General features: G+C 40.5%; 1 protein-coding gene across 7 annotated transcripts in view; it reads right to left on the minus strand.

The window, feature by feature from the left end:
- Positions 1 to 14843: 14843 nt before the first annotated feature.
- The window catches only part of LOC122420584 (zinc finger protein 160-like), a 139538-nt gene continuing 136379 nt past the window's right edge, over positions 14844 to 18002 (minus strand). For 6 of the 7 annotated variants that reach the window (XM_043435838.1, XM_043435839.1, XM_043435835.1 and 3 more), the window contains exon 4: positions 14844 to 17842. In XM_043435838.1, coding sequence (XP_043291773.1) covers positions 15072 to 17842 — 2771 coding nt within the window. In that variant the 3' untranslated portion in view covers positions 14844 to 15071. The remainder of the gene's footprint in view (positions 17843 to 18002) is intronic. The other variant, XM_043435840.1, reaches the window with a different exon arrangement.

Below are 18002 nucleotides of genomic sequence, written 5' to 3' on the forward strand. Positions count from 1 at the left end.
TTGCTCGGAACAATTCCCCTGGGACGTGCTGGGGTAATAAACTGTACTCCGCTGTCTTGAGTACTCCTCTGAGGCATGCTTTGCGACTCGGGATTCTCATTTTTCCATAACAAATCCTAAAGGAAATCAACCCTGAATATTCACTGGAAGAACTGATGCTGAAGCTGAAGTTCCAACACTCTGGCTACCTGATATGAAGAGTCGACTCATTAGAAAAGACCCTGACGCTGGAAAAAATGGAAGGCAGGCGGAAAAGAGGATGACATGGTTGGATGTCATCACGGACTCAATGGACAGGAGTTTGAGCAAGTTCTGGAGATGGTGAAGGGCAGGGAACCCTACCTGCTGCAGTCCATAGGGCTGCCAAGAGTCCGACAGGACTGAGCGACTTAACACGACCCACTCCAGTATTCTTGTCTGGGAAATCCCATGGACACAGGAGCCTGGTGGGCTACAGTCCCTGGGAAGCTCAAAGAGATCTGACTGAGCACTGTGAGGCTGTCACGGCTAACGCCATGGCAGGCAGCCTAGATTAGGAGTAGGCCTGGTTTCCCGGGGTAACATAATTATCAGGCCTCCTGGAGCCAGCCAATCAACATATGCCTAGCCAGAAAAAAGGGAACCTATCAGGGGAAAGCTGAAAGCCCCACGTTGGGCCAACAAAAATTACCTTGCAACTGTGTAACCAATCAGCTTGCGCCAACTACCCACTGTGTAACCAATCCGATTGTGCCAACTACCTGCTGCTTATTTTGACCTAATAAATACCCGAGAGAACTGGGGCTCGGGGCCTTTCGTCCTCACACACCTGGTGAGGGCGGGAGTCCCTGGCTTGAGTCAGTAATAAATTCCCCTATTGCGAGTTGCATTGTTTCAAGGAGTCTTCTTTCCCGACTGGGGACTCGGACTATGGGCAGAATAAGCACTGCAACCATTTTATATTTCTCTTTGATTCTAAAGCTCATACAAGTAACCAGCATCACTGAAAATAACCTCCTAAAATGAAGTCTTTGTAGTCAATTTACTACCACAGTCATATAAAACAGAAAAGGACAGTAATATGCCTACCTAACACTCGAGAAAGAACTTCAACTCCAGCACCAGTTCCAAAGCTGAAATTCGAAACTAGTTCCTGAACACGTGATTTGATACTTATAAAATTATCAAGTGCCATGTCATACTTAAAATGACCTTTTCCTTACAAATTACTACGTATTTTGTGCACTGTAGGGCTTCCCTGGTGGCTCAGAGGTTAAAGCGTCTGCCTCCAATGTGGGAGACCCTGGTTCAATCCCTGGGTCGCGAAGATCCTCTGGAAAAGGAAATGGTAACCCACTCCAGTATTCTTGCCTGGAGAATCCCATGGATGGAGGAGCTTGGTAGGCTACACTCCACAGGGTCGCAAAGAGTCGGACACGACTGAGTGACTTCACGTCACTTCACCTTCGTGCACTGTATGTGTTACCTCAGTATCTTACCTCGGGAGGAAATCAGACCCTGGGTTTCTCACAGCAACGACTGAATTTATTTCGGCTAGAGGAAGGGGTCGGAGAATAGGGAGGTGCGAAGTGACTGGAGACCACGGATAGGGAGGAGAGGGGACCCCACAGGCGCAGCTTAACAACAAAAACCAAAACAAACAAGTACCTCAGGTTCCCAATGGTTGGCCGCACCTACCAAGTCTCGGCTTTGGGAATTTGCTGTAGAATCGCTCACATTGAAGCAGAGACGCGAGACACCTCGCCCACTGGTATCAGAACAGAGAGGGGCGGGGCGTAGGACACACGCCTGTGCCTGGGCGTGTGAGGGGCGGGGCCGAGCGGACACCTGCTGTGTTCTTCCTATGGTTCCCAGGTATCTTGACAGGGTTTAGAAGTATGTGAGGGTCTTTCCCGTCTTGTGTTGCATCATTGATTCCTCATAACTGTAAGTTTTAAAATAAAAACGTAAAATTCTGTGGGATAATTGGGTTGAAATTATCCTCTTAACAGGATTCCTGCTGATGAGGCTGAAGCAGTTCAGTCTGGGAACTGAAACCTGGTGTGATGGCCGGGCTGGCGGTGGGGAGGGGTGGGTGGGGGTTGATGTGCGGTGGTGGCTGGACCCAGAAATATTCCTCCAATTAGAATTAATTTAAGCAGTTTAAGTAAACAAGAACTGGCTTTGTGTAGGGGTGACAAGCTGGAATGTGAAACACACAGCTCTTAGTAACACCTCATAGTAACTCCTGTAAGGAGGAAAATATCTTGACATTCCACTTCTTCAAAGGTCAAGCTTATTAGTCACTGCAGCGGCCCAACGACAATGCACCCTGAGGGGAATGCAGGCTGGAGAAAAACAGGTACCGTTCTGAGCTTCAGACATAGTAGCCTTGGTAAATCAGCAACAGCCTCTTGGGCCCATCCTCCTCCTCAGGAAGTCCAGGCAAGTTTAGGCGAGTCTCTCCTGGTTTTCAGATCTCCCAGTTATGGGGTGATGACCCCAAATTTTATTTGGCAGGGTATTAATGGTTAAAAGACACAGGAGGATCCTGTTTGAAAGATACTGGAGTTTGCTCAGTTGAAAGCCACTCACTGACACTTCCCTGGTGGTCCAGTGATAAAGAATCCAACATGCCAATGCCTGGGACACAGGTTTGATCCCTGGTCTGGGAGGATACCATGTGCCTTGGAGCAACTAAGCCCGAGCAACACAAGTGCTGAGCGGGTGCTCTAAAGCTTGTGCTCTGCAACAAGAGTAGCTACAGCAGTGAGAAGCCAGCGCAGCAATTAGTGGTTCCTGCTTGCTGCAACTAGAGAAAGCCCACGTGCAGCAAAAAAGGCTCAGCACAGCCGAAAGAAAAAAAAGACATTGAGTGATCTGGACCGACCAAAACTAGGAGATTCAGAATGCCAGTCTCCGACCAAACACCAGCCACGTTTCTGTATTTTATGTACAGAATTTATACCTCCTGCTCGACACAAGGACAGAAAAGCCACGGGCACAGTGAAGACCCAGCACAGCCAAAAATAAAACTTAAAAGTTATTGAAGAAGAGAAAAAAAATTTCCTGTAATGAGAACTGCATTCTTCTTTATAGAAACTGTTTCTGTTTCATGCTTATGATGACATAGCTTCAAATACTTTTGAGAAAAACTTGTTTACATCATAATATATAATACATAAGTGAATACTTCCTCAACGTAATGGAATGTCAAAAATTACTAGATGATCATTTGATGGTAATTAGGCAGTTTTAATTTTTGTTTAGAAATTATATATTCTCTCTTTTTCTTTGCTGTTTCCAAAAGCTCTGTCAGATGTGGACAACAATGCAGACTACCAAATAACATCTTGAGAAGACATTCCAACTTATTTTCACCAAAATTATCACCAACTTTGCACTATTTATAAATATTTCTATGTGTATTAACTGACTGAACTCAAGTCCTAAAGGAACTTTCTTCATGTTTATAGGGCAGCTACTGTGTTCCCTGTCATTGTCTCATGTGCATTTTCACACGACGAAAGTCTCAAAATAATCCACTGACTTATGTATTTGTTAGTGGAAGGCAGAGAAGAAATGTAAATTCAACTTTAAATCTCAGTCACAACATGTGACAGAAAAAAGAACGCTAAGGAAAAACTTGAAAAAACAAAAGAAATAGGGTAGCATGATTTGAGAGAATCGCATTGAAACATATCTATTACCATATGCAAAATAGATAGCCAGTGGGAGTCTGATATGTGATTGCGCATCCAGAGCCACTGCTCTGTGACAACTTGGAGGGATAGCGTGGGGAAGGAGGGAGGGGACACACGAATGCCTATGGCCGATTCATGCTGAGGTATGGCAAACACCATCACAATATTAAAAACTCAACAAAAAGGAAATTCTACTATAGCTGACAAGGAACTATGGAGCACACTTATTAATTTTCTAATGTTAAATCAACATTTTAATATCCTTTGGAAAACTGGACTTCTATTTAGTATTTATTAATACTAAATATTTCCAAACATTACTGTTCATTAGGCTAGCGTAAAAATGTCTTAGGCAACAGATAGTAAATAGTAATTTTTTTGTTTAGTAAAACAGATAAATAGTAATTTACTACCATCTTCAACTACCATATAGAACAATGGAACACATCTGTATGGCAGGAAAAGGAATTAACAAATTGATATCATGAGTAAACATTCAGTGTTTTGTTAAACAGTCTCACTGTGGTTTTTCCGATGTTTGACTACTGATACCTTTAGACATTAAAACCAACTGCTTCCTATGCTGCCAACTTTTTCACTCTCCTCTTTCACTTTCATCAAGAGGCTTTTTAGTTCCTCTTCTCTCTGTTGTTCTAATTCAGCCTTTTGTAAAGTTTCATCATCTAATTACTATTCATGTAACAAGTGTTCTGCCTGTTGTTGAATATTGGGGCGGGGGGGAAGGATAGAATAACCTTGAAATGGAAGAACCACAGATTTAATAAGAGCCCATATGGGCCGGAAAACTATTGGAATATTTTACCCCGTCTTGAGGCTGGTTTAACATTCTCTTTAATCTCGTTCCAAATTTCTAAATTGAAACTGCCTTCATCAGGGAACCAGGGATAATGTTCAACCACCGTTTGGAGACAAGCCTCTATTAGCTGACACAAAACCGAAATTCCTTGAACTTTACATAGATGATGAAGTCAAGTAGAGAAGTGGTGGGTCTTTCCAGCCATTTGTCCCATATCTCCGCACTTACCGACCTCCGGAGGTCCACAGTCACTCGGTCCCCTTGCCAAGGGCCTCTCTAGGTCCCTGTTTGGGCGCCACTTGTTATAGTCTTTACAGACCGGGACCTGGGGACTGGAGTCAATGAAAAGAAGGAAGTGGGGGACCCAAGTCTCGAGTGAAACAAGGGTACTTTATTTGCAGAAACACATGCCTATATATCTTCAATAAAATGATTACTCAACCATTAAGAATGAAATTCCATCAGTTGCAACAAAAAGGATAGTCCTGTAAGTAAAAGGTCACTAAAGAGACTCACTAAACGGAGTCACTGAAGGGAATCCAAGCAGGTTACCTTTCCCATCATCTCAGTCCTGAGAACTGCATGCAGCTCTGCTCGTTCCTGTATTCCAGTAACTGATAAGGAACAGAGATTCCTTCAGAAATGGCGCACAAAGGAAGAAAATGCAACATATTGGTTCCCTTAAAGTTGAACATCCCCTGACACTTATCCAGAGCTGACTTCAGTAGATTCCTGTCAGGGAATGTTTAACAGGAGGATTCCTATGTGCTGTTTCTCATAAATCCTCTGTTCTTTATCAGTTTCTGTTCTCAGAAACCAGTGGAACGGCTTGCCGCTCCAAGGACTGAGGTTATAGGATGAGACGGGCTTGAATCTCCTTCAGTAAACATTCTCCTTACGACAAAACTGGTTAATCTCGATCCTGTTTCTTAGATATGGATTGTCTCCTGAACTTGTGACCATTATTAATCCCTTGTTCCCTTGGTAACAGTTGCTATATGCTTGGTTTTCTGATCTTTATCATCATCGAAAGAAATTTCTTCTACAACAACCTGTATATACTCACAGAAAGATCCTTAAAGCACCTTTGCTCCATCAGACCTTGCTTCCCCGTGTCTTTCTTTCTTTCTTTCACTTTCTTATCGTTGACTCTGGACCGCCAGGTTCCGGTCCATTAAAGGACCCCAGCAAGTGGAGCCTGAACAGGGACTCTGGTATACACGGCATTTCGGACAGAGTGACTCAGGGCCTTATGAAGTCGGGACCTACTGAGGTGGTAAGCACTAAGACACGGGTCAAACGGCTGGAAAGCCCCATCATTTCTCTACTTCACTTCACCATTTGTTTACAGCACAGGGACTTTTGGTTTCATGCCAATGAATAGGGGCTTGCTTTCAAACAGTGGTTAAATGTAATCCTTGGTTCCCTGATAAAGGCAGCTTTGATTTAGAAATTTGGCACCGGGTCGAAGAAAATGTTGAACGAGCCCCCAGGCAGGGAAAAAATATTCCAGTTGATTTCTGGCCCCTATGGGCTCTCATTAAAGCTGTAACTCTGTCATTTCAAGGTAAACTCTAGCCCTCCCAATATTCAACAACAGATAGAACACTTATTGTATGAATATCAACTAGATGATAAAACTTTACAGAAGGCCCAATTAGAGCAACATAAAATATTTCAAAATTTTCCTACTAGCCCTGTCTCGGCTGCTCCAAATGCTCCTCCTCTGCCAGCAGGCACAGATCCAAGTCTCTCCTTTGTTAGAACCTAATGATTCTGACAACGACTCTCCTAACACATTTCTTGACACCAAAACTGGCAATGCTTTTTTGGACAAAAATGGTAAGTCCTTGGCACAGACTCATATTTCCAAAAAATCAGCAGTTACTCGCTCTCCTCCGTGACACAGGTTCTCTGAATTACTGGCTTTGCGATCATAAGTTTCTGACACCGATGATTTCTCCGTCTTTCCAGTTTTAAGAAATCCTGATGCTCAAGGGCACATAATACCTCATTATGATGGTATTCATCTTTTTTACATGCAACAAATGAAAAAGGCTGTAACTATGTATGGCCCACATTCGCCTTTCACTAAAGAGCTTCTAAATGTTGTGACATCTTCTATTGGAAATGTTATTCCCTATGATTGAAGAACTTTAACAAAGCTCTCCTTAAACCAGAATATCTTCAATGGACAATGTGGTTTCATGATGTAGCCAGAGATCATGCTAACAAGAATGCTCGAGCTGGCACTCCCCAAAACCAAATTACTTTTGAAATGTTAACTGGCGCCAGACAATTTGATACCATAGAAGCTCAAATACAATGCCCTCTCTTATGGCATGAACAATTAAAAACAGTGGCCCTTGAAGCTTGGGATTGAATTTACTCCTCAAAGAGAGCCTACAGGTAGCTACACTAAAATATTACAAGGACCTAATGACAGTTATGCTGATTTTTTAGCTAGATTAGAGACTGCTATTTCCTGTACTGTAATTGGAGAAGAAGCCAAAAAACAGCTAGAGATATTACTTGCTTATGAGAATGCAAATCAGGAATGTCAAAGAGCTGTCGCTCCAATTTGTAAGACTGGGACTATTATTGATTATTTGAAGGCTTGTCCCAATCTAGGATCAGAAACTCAAAAGATGCAAATGCTAGCTGAGACAATGGCTGCTGCCTTAGAAAGGGAAATGAAGGATACTTTACATGTGGAGATAAAAAAAGTTTTAAAGAGGGACTGCCCTAAGAGCTAATAAAAAAACTTCCAAGAATCTGCCCTCACTGCCCTAGCGGAATGCATTCGGCCAAAGATTGTAAATCTAACTTTGATATTGAGGGAAAAGCTATTCCAGGAAACGCCAAACAGGGGACCCCCCGCCCAAGTCCCCTACAACAAAAACCAGGGGCAAATTATATCTTTTCCTTCAAACCCTCAACATCTGGCAGTGCTGCCATCAGTATACCAGCCCTATATGTTTTTTTTTCCTTTACCGTAAAGCAGTCCCTTCTAGAGTACCTACCGGACTTTTTGGACCCCTGCCACCACAAACCTTTGGTCTTTCACTTGGCCAATCTAGTTTGACTTCTAAAGGAATTACTGTTCACCCTGGAATAATTGGTTCAGATTATAAAGGAGAGATTCAAATTATGATGTCATCTCGGATTCTATGGCAATTCAAAAAGGGGGACAAAATTGCTCAGTTACTTCTTTTGCCTTAAATTTCCAAACATTTATGTCCCAAATCCTGGCCTATACAAAAAATCTCTTGCCAAATTGCAGGAATTTCTCAAACCAAAGTATAAGAAATTTATCAATATGTTCAAATCTATGCATATGAAGGACCAAAAGGCCTGCCTGCAACATTAAGACCTTATGTGATAGATGCACTGCTTAATCAAATAGGAAGGGACTTACTTATGCAATGGCAAACTCAGATACACATTCCACGTTTTTCCTAGGGGCCACTGCTCATTTAAAAAACAAAGCAATTATTAAAATAACCTTGAAGAATGACGAGCCTATTTGGACAGAACAATGGCCCCTTACGAAAGAAAAATCACAGGCTACTAAGAACTTACAGACAGACACTTAGAATTAAAACATATTGAGGAATCTTACTCTCCTTGGAACTCTCCTATTTTTGTTATAAAAAAGAAATCTAACAAATGACGTCTCTTAACAGGCCTTAGAAAGGTTAATGCATCTATGAAACCTATGGGTGCACTACCACCAGGGATCCCATCACCTACTACTATTCCTCAAAAGTGGCACATTATTAGTACTGATTTACAAGATTGCTTTTTGAATATACCTTTACATCCTTTAGACCCAGAGAGATTCACTTTCTCTCTCCCTTTTCCTAATCACATCGGTCCTCATAAGAGATTTCAATAGAATGTGTTACCTCAAGGTATGCTTAATAGTCCGACTATTTGTCAAAATTCTGTAGCCAAGGCTTTACATCCAGTGTGACAGCAATTCCCTCATGCATATATCATTAATAATATACTATAACTACAAAAAGGAAAAATCACATTTTTGACACTGAATGCCCATGATATACTTTAGAGTCCAGAAAAAATTGATTAAAATAAAATCTTTTTTGAAATTGCAAAACCAGCTCTTCTTACACCTGCAGTTAGGAAAAGGTTAACTTGTTAAAACACATTTTTCGAGCTGCAATTCTGCCTGGGAAACAAAAACAGGACTAAGAAAAAAGCTAAAGTTAAGTCTTATCATGTCCTTGGGATGAAAAAAAAAAGATTATTTACTGCCCTTTCTTTGTCTGTGAACCATGTTTATACCACAGAAACTTTAGGGAAAGAGTTAGGGAACGAACAAAGAACACCATGCAAAGGGTTTCCTAATAAGAACTTTAAACATAATCTGGTTCGTTGGGACAGATATCAGGCCAAATCAGGAAAATTAATGTCTGTGGCTAATCATACAGTTGTCGATTGGGGACCCCATGGTATGTGGTTATCTAACTGCTCAGATGATATTAACAGCACTGTGTGTGATTGTGCTACTCAAGTACCATAGGTACTGCAATGGAACATCACCATGACAAAGGACTTCTTGGGTGGCTTGACGGTGGAATGACACCCCCTCATCCTCCAATCGTCCTCGATAAACAGATTGGGCCTGAACAATGGGACATCTGGAAACTGGAAATGGGAGCTCCGAAGAACTTGGGACTTGGACTGGACATTTCACAGGGACCAATCGTAGTCACAGAAACTATTTCTTTTGTTATAATCAATCATATGTCATACAAGCTTGTGTTCCCCTTCCTTGTATTCTAGCTATAGGAAGTTTACAATTCAGTAAGACTTTACATTCTGTAACTTGTATAAATTGCAAATTATATACTTGTCTTAACTCTTCTGCTTCCTGAAGAAATGAATCCCTTTTGATTCTTCCATCTTGACGTAGTCTATGGTTACCAATCAATCTCCAGTGGCCCTGGGAAGAAGGTCCCATGGCTGGACTTGCTTCCCGGATACTTACTAAACTGCTCCAGTGATCTAAACGATTCATCAGATGGCTGATTCTTGGCATTTGGGGATTAATAGCTATTTGCACCACTGCTGCCGTCACTGGTGTTGCTTTACAAACCTCAATTCAAACACATTATTTTATCCAAAATTGGACTAAAGATGCTCATATTATGTGGGCCACTCAGGCTCAGAGAGATGAGGATATTCAAGATGAAATACAAGAACTAAAAACAGCCATCAAATGGGTTGGAGATCAATAGATGTACAAAAACAGGTGATGCTAAAATGTGATTGGAATTCTACTCAATTTTGTGTTACTCCTGTTCAATTCAATAATAGTACCCACAACTGAGAACAAATCAAATTTCATTTACAAAACATACATGATAATGCCTCTTTGAATGTAGAATTATTACAAAAAGAAATCTTTGAAACCTTTTCTAAAAATCTGCCCTCTTCCACTAATTTTGAAACTTTAGCTGAACAACTAGCTGATCAATTATCTGGGCTAGAGCCACTCGGATGGTTTCAAAGCATTACGCACAGCATCAAGTCTGAAACTGTAATTTTGGTGATTGTTTTGATGATTGTATTTGTTGTTTACCATTGCCTTCATGCAAAAATTGTTAAAAGAAACTCAAATGGTCAGAACCCTTTTTAACAAATATTGTAAATATATAAGGGGGAATTGTCAGTGAATGTTGAACAGGAGGATTCCTACGTGCTGTTTCTCATAAATCCTCTGTTCCTTATAAGTTTCTGTTCTCAGAAACCAGTGGAACGGCATGTCGCTCCCAGGTCTGAAGTCATAGAATGAGACAGGTTTGAATCTCCTTCAGTAAACATTCTCCTTACGACAAAACTGCTTAGTCTCAATCCTCTTTCTTGAGATATGGATTGTCTCCTGACCTTGTGGCCATTATTAATTCCTTGTTCCCTTGTTAACGGTTGCTGTACATTTGGCTTTCTGATCTTTATTATCATCAAAAGAAATTTCGTGTACAACAGCCTATATATACTCACAGAAAGATCATTAAAGCACCTTTGCTCCATCAGAGCTTGGGTCCCCATGCCTTTCTCTGTCTCTCTCTCTCACTTTTACTTTTGTATCGTTGACTCTGGACCGCCAGGTTCCGGTCCATTAAAGGACCCCAACAGATTGCAATGCAATATTCTTTAATCCTACAACTATTGTTAATACAGCTTTGTTTTAAATTTTTTAAACTTACCGCAAGGGGATATTTTGATAAAAGCAGAAAAAGATTTTGAGGCACTGAAGGTATATACCTTCCTTCCTCTGCTCATCTGGTATTAAGATGGGTTGACTCAACAATGGGAATCTGGAAAATTAATATTACAAGGAAAGGGGTATGCTTGTATTTCTCCAGATGGACCCAAAGAAATCAGCTGGCTCCCTCTTCAGAAGATCCGCATAATAGCCAGGACATGGAAGCAACCTAGATGCCCATCAGCAGATGAATGGATAAGGAAGCTGTGGTACATATACACCATGGAATATTACTCAGCTGTTAAAAAGAATTCATTTGAACCAGTTCTAATGAGATGGACGAAACTGGAGCCCATTATACAGAGTGAAGTAAGCCAGAAAGATAAAGAACAGTACAGCATACTAACACATATATATGGAATTTAGAAAGATGGTAACGACAACCCTTTATGCAAAACAGAAAAAGAGACACAGAAGTACAGAACAGACTTTTGAACTCTGTGGGAGAAGGTGAGGGTGGGATGTTGCGAAAGAACAGCATGTATATTATCTATGGTGAAACAGGTCACCAGCCCAGGTGGGATGATTGAGACAAGTGCTCGGGCCTGGTGCACTGGGAAGACCCAGAGGAATCGGGTGGAGAGGGAGGTGGGAGGGGGGATCTGGATGGGGAATACGTGTAAATCTATTGCTGATTCATGTCAATGTATGACAAAACCCACTGAAAAAATAAATTAATTAATTAATAATAAATAAATAAATAAATAAATAAAAAAGAAGATCCGCCCCAGGGAAGCCACCAGCATTCAAGATAGAGAAGAAATGGCGAAATCACCAGGAGGAGGAGTTTCCAGTAGAAGCCATAGCAACTTTAAATTTCCAACAAACGCTGCACTCGAGGTAATTGAACTTATGACCTCCCCACTTGGGGACAGATAAAAACCCTTATTAATCAAGCTGAATATCTGGTTTCTCAATAGGGAATGCCTCAGAATCCAGAAAATATTTTTGTCGCTATGCTTGCTTTTGCTTCCCCCGCTCAGGCTGACTTGATTAATCACACTTATTGGGCTTATATATCTAACCCATCTTTATTGCAGGTTGTAGAAAAGACAGATATAGGACCGGTTGTATCCACTAATGACTCAGTACATACACCTCCTCCTTGGAGCTTGGAGGGGCGCTCTCATCCTGAGGAAGAAGGAAGATTAATTAACATTTTTCTAGGCTATGAAATCCTTCCTTTATGCATGGGGCCAGCAGAATTATGTATTAATGTTAGTCAACAAACGGGGGCTTTCATCCTGCCTTGAAAAAAGAACTTCCATACATTGTTTAGACTGTTTACTGCCCTATCCTTTTATGAGAACCATGTCAATACTACCAAAACTCTAGGAAAAGGACAAAAGTTGGAAGGGATTTACTTATAAGGATTTTAAATATCCTCCTGTTTATTGAGATACATGTCAAGCTAAAGCATGGAAATTAACGTTTGTGGCCAGTTACACCATTGTTGATTGGGGAACCCATGGTATGTGGTTACCTAACTGCTCAGATGATATTAACAGTACTATGTGTGATTATGTTACTCAAGTAACATGGAAGATTACCAACAGTTCAAATGAACACTTTCATGACAAAGGACTCCTTGGATGGCTTGATGGAGGAATGGTACCTCCTCGCCCTCAAAACGGTCTCACTAAACGAATTGGGCCTGAACAATGGGACATCTGGAAACTTGCTACAAACACTGAAAAACTTGGAACTTGGACTGGATATTTCACAGGGACCAGTCATAGTCATAGTAACTATTCCTTCCATTATAATCATTCATATGTTATACAAGCTTGTGTTCCCCTTCCTTTTGTTATAGCCATAGGAAACTTAAATTTTAATAAGACTTTATTTTCTGAGGCTTGTATAGACTGCAAATTGTATACTTGTCTTAATTCCTCTATTTCTCTAAAAAATCAAATTCCTTTTGATTCTTCAATCTCGATGTAGTCTGTGGTTGCCAGTAGATCACCAATAACCCTGGAAAGAGGGTCTCATGCCAAGACCTGCTTCCCAGTTACTCACTAAATTACTGCAACGAGATGGTTGATTCTTGCATTTAGGGGTTGATAGCCATTTGCATCACTGCTGCTGTCACAGACATTGCTTTACAAACTTCAAATGAAACACAAAGCTTTATTCAAAATTGGATTAAAGATGCTCATACTATATGGGTCACTCAGGTTCAGATAGAAGAAAAAGTTCAAGATAAAATTCAGGAATTAAAAACAGCCATCCAATGGGTTGGAGATCAATGAACAGATCACAAAAACAAGTATTATTAAATTGATTGGAATTCTACTCAATTTTTCGGTTCAACCATAGTGCTTACAATTCAGAACAAATCAAATTTCATTTGTAAGATATACATGACAATGCTTCCTTACATGTACAATTGCTGCAAAAGGAAATCCTTGAAACCTTCTCTCAGAGTCTACCCTCTTCCAACAATCTGGAAACCTTAGCTGAACAGCTCGCTGCTCAATTATCTGGGCTAGACCCTTGAAGATGGTTTCAAGGCATTACACACAGTATTGCATCTGGAACTATTAACACTGATAATTATCCTGGTGATTACACTTGTAATAAACCAATGCTTTTCAACTAAAATTGTTCAAACTAAACAAACTCAATTGGTCAGGGCCTTTTCCACAAAAAGTATCAACAGTCACCCCCAATCATGAAATAATAAAAAAGGGTGAACTGTCAGGGGACGTTCAACTTTAACGGATCCAATATGTTATTTTCTTCTTCTGTGTGCCATTTCTCAAGGACTCTCTATTCCTAATCAGTTCCTGAAAAACAGGAACAAGCAGAGCTGCATGCAGTTCTCAGGACTAAGATCATGAGAAAGGGAACCTGCTTGGATTCCTTTCAGTGACTCCCTTCAGTGACCTTTTACTTAAAGGTAATCTATTCAGTTATGCCCCTCTTACTCAGAATATGGAATGCTTTCTGGCCCTTTGAAGATTGTTATTTGCTTGGTTTTGTTTCTGCTCAATTTTTTTACTGCCTTAAAGGTGCCCTTTATGAACATATATAACCATGCATTTCTGCAAATAAAGCACACTTGTCTCACTCGAGACTTGGGTCCCCTGCGTTCTTCTTCTCATCGACTCCAGTCCCCAGGTCCCGAACAGCTCTGTATTCAACTTCCACAGATAAGAGTAACTCTTCTTTAATCATGCATACAACAGTTATTTCTATCCAATGGAGAACATGACCCTTTTCCTATGCATTGTTCCTAGCACACCATTGGTCCCTGGTAACTGTCCCTCTCCTCCTACAAAAAGCCCAGTCCTTTCAACATCTTGCCTACTCTGTTCAAGGTTAGTTGGTAGAACATTATCTTTTATAACAGGCTGGACTGTGTATGGAAAGGCTTCCTGATCTTACCGACCATGATGAGTCATGTCCTAGGTTTACATTATTTTCCGCCCTCCCTATTGCTAATTCACACACACTACTGAATTTCATAATTCAGGCTGTGTGTTTCTCCAGGAAACACGGATCTGAATGAATCGTATCTAATGAAGTTGGCCCCTTCATCTCACTGATTCCTTCCCAGAGACCATCATGAAACACATGTAGTAAATGCGTTTGATCAATGTATTACCAAATCCAAGCTCTTAGAGCTCACCATGCAACAGGCCAATAAACTGAGAGACTACTTGTTGGGCAAGGAATATTGACTTTATTCAGAAAGCCAGGAGACCAAAAAGATGGTGGACTACTGTCCCAAAGAATCATCTTTGCTGAGTTAGAATTCGGGTTTCTTTTACACGAAAAGATCTATATAGCTTCTCTGCAAATATGGACTTATTACAGTTGCTGACTACCTGAACTAAAGTCATCAGAGAATACATAAAGTGAAAAAGGTAAAGGTTTGCCACACCACTGAGTCTGGGAAGTATGGCTCCATTATGTTCCTGTCTTGTGACTTTGGGGTAAGATCCTTGCCACACACATTACATTGCTGTGTGTTTTCTACAGGATAAATACTCTGATACTACTGGCGAGATTTGAGCTGTAAGGACAGGTTTTTTCTTTTTTTTCTCACATTTGTGAAACTGGTGAGGAATCTTTCTAGCATGAATTCATGTTCTAAAGACCTAATAAATACATATATATCTGGCTTCTATCCAGTATGAATTTTCTCATGAAGCCTGAGATGTTGCCACACTCATCATATTTGTATGGTTCCTCAGTAGTATGAATTCTCTGACCAACGGTAGGGTGTGAAGTTTGAACTTTGAATTTTGAAGACTTCTACCATATACCACATTCACATAAGTTTCTCTCTGGTATGGATTTTCTGATGTTTAGTGAGTGCTGAGACCTGAGTAAAGGATTTTCCACACTCAAAACATTTGAAAGGTTTCTCTATATGTATTCTCCGATGATTTGCAAGGTGTGAATTTCGACTGAAGAACTTGCCACAGTCGTTACATCTGAAAGGTCTCTCTCCAGTATGAATTCTCCAATGAATGCGAAGATGTGGTTTTTGACTGAAGACTTTTCCACACTCATCACATTTGTAAGGTTTCTCACCAGTATGAACTGTCTGATGACTTAAAAGGGTTGACTTTACACGAAAGGCCTTGCCACACTCATCACATTTGTAAGGTTTCTCTCCAGTATGAAATCTCTTATGACTTATGATCTGTGAAGGCTGACTAAAGTGCTTGCCACATTCATTACATTTGTAAGGTTTCTCTCCAGTATGAACCCTCTGATGACCACCAGCAAGGTATTCATTTCGGCTGAAGACTTTGTCACATAAATCACATTTAAATAATTTCTTTCCTGTATGAATTTTGTGATGTCTCCTGAGGTGTGAGCTGGCAGTAAAGGCCTTGCCACACTCATCACATTTGTAACGTTTCTCACCAGTGTGAATTGTCTGATGCCTTAAAAGGCTTGACTTTACACGAAAGGCCTTGCCACACTCATCACATTTGTAAGGTTTCTCTCCAGTATGAACTGTCTGATGACTTAAAAGATTTGACTTTACACGAAAGGCCTTGCCACACTCATCACATTTGTAAGGTTTTTCAATAGTATGAACCCTCTGATGACCAGCAAGGTATTCATTATGGCTGAAGACTTTGTCACATATATCACATTTAAATAATTTCTTTCCTGTATGAATTTTCTGATGTTTCCTGAGGTGTGAGCGGGCAGTAAAGGCCTTGCCACACTCATCACATTTGTAAGGTTTCTCACCAGTATGAACTATCTGATGACTTACAAGGATTGACTTTACACGAAAGGCCTTGCCACACTCATCACATTTGTAAGGTTTCTCACCAGTATGAATTGTCTGATGCCTTAAAAGGATTGACTTTACACGAAAGGCCTTGCCACACTCATCACATTTGTAAGGTTTCTCTCCAGTATGAACTGTCTGATGACTTAAAAGGATTGACTTTACACGAAAGGCCTTGCCACACTCATCACATTTGTAAGGTTTCTCACCAGTATGAATTGTCTGATGCCCTAAAAGGACTGACTTTACACGAAAGGCCTTGCCACACTCATCACACTTGTAAGGTTTCTCTCCAGTGTGAACTGTCTGATGACTTAAAAGGACTGACTTTACACGAAAGGCCTTGCCACACTCATCACATTTGTAAAGTTTCTCTGCAGTATGAAATCTCCTATGACTTATGATCTGTGAAGGCTGACAAAAGTGCTTGCCACACTCATCACATTTGTAAGGTTTCTCTCCAGTATGAACCCTCTGATGACCAGCAAGGTGTGCATCTTCACTAAAGACTTTGTCAGACGTACCACCTTTAAATAATTTCTTTCTTGTATGAATTTTCTGATGTCTCTTGAGGTTTGAGCTGTCAGTAAAGGCCTTGCCGCACTCATCACATTTGTAAGGTTTCTCACCAGTATGAACTGTCTGATGACTTAAAAGGACTGGTTTGACATGAGAGGACTTGCCACACTCATCACATTTGTAAGGTTTCTCTCCAGTATGAAATCTCTTATGCCTTCTGAACTGTGAAGACTGACTAAAGTGCTTGCCACACTCATTATATTTGTAAGGTTTCTCTCCAGTATGAACCCTCTGATGAACAGCAAGGTATGCATTTTGGCTGAAGACTTTGTCACATATATCACATTTAAATAATTTCTCTCCTATATGAATTTTCTGATGTCTCCTGAGCTTTGAGCTGTCAGTAAAGGTTTTGCCACACTCATTACATTGGCAACTTCTCTTTCTTACAGGGATAGTCCGATGACTTACAAGGAATGAATTCTGAACAGAGATTTTATCACATACATCACACTTATGTAAGTTTGCTCCTGAGTGGATTATCTGATGTCTAGCAAGGGTGGAGCTATCATTAAAGGTTTTGCCACACTCATTACATTTGTAACATTTCACTTCAGAATGAATTTTCAAATGATGTGCAAGCTGTGAACTTTGATCAAACAATTTGTCACATACTTCACATTTATGTGATTCCTCTCTTATATGGATGGCCTGATGTTTAATGAGGCATGAGCCCTTAAGACAGGCTTTCCCACACTCATCACATTTGTAAGGTTTTACCCTGTGTGCTTTGAGGTCTTGTGTTATCACTGAAGGATTCATAAAATCATCCCCATATATATTAGAAACACTGGTTTGGACACAAGGGGGACTTCTTTGAAGTGGTGAAAATGAGAAACTGTTGTTGACAGACCTCTCAACTTCATTATATTCAGAAGTTATCCCGCCAGTTTGAAGTATCTGCAGTTTATCCTGAAAGTTAAACCCAAGCCTGTTTCCAAAGGGCGTGATTCCTGCATCCTTTCTATCATGTGAATCTCTTCCATCAGGCACATTTCCATCAAGGCTTACAGGTGTTCCTTTGTAATTTCTTTTGTCATCTCTCCCCTGACACTCAAAGTCACACATATTTTCCTGAGTTTCCCAAAGATGAAAATGTTTGATTTCATAGCTTTCAGGTCTTCCCAGCATCAATGTTTGGAGTGGCTCTCGTTTATCACTGTTCACTTTGGGTTGTAAATGCTTGATCACATGTGTAGGAGAGATATCTACAAGATAAAAAGAACCATAGGTATCCTGCTGACAATGATTCAAAACCAAATGTTTCATGTTGAGTATCTATGACAGCAAAATACTTATACCAAGTTATGAAACACGACAATGATGACCTTAAGTCTTTAGAAACACTAAAAGAATAGAATTCTTAAC

The sequence above is a fragment of the Cervus canadensis genome, chromosome 18 (assembly GCF_019320065.1).
Source record: "Cervus canadensis isolate Bull #8, Minnesota chromosome 18, ASM1932006v1, whole genome shotgun sequence".
Lineage (NCBI taxonomy): Eukaryota > Metazoa > Chordata > Mammalia > Artiodactyla > Cervidae > Cervus > Cervus canadensis.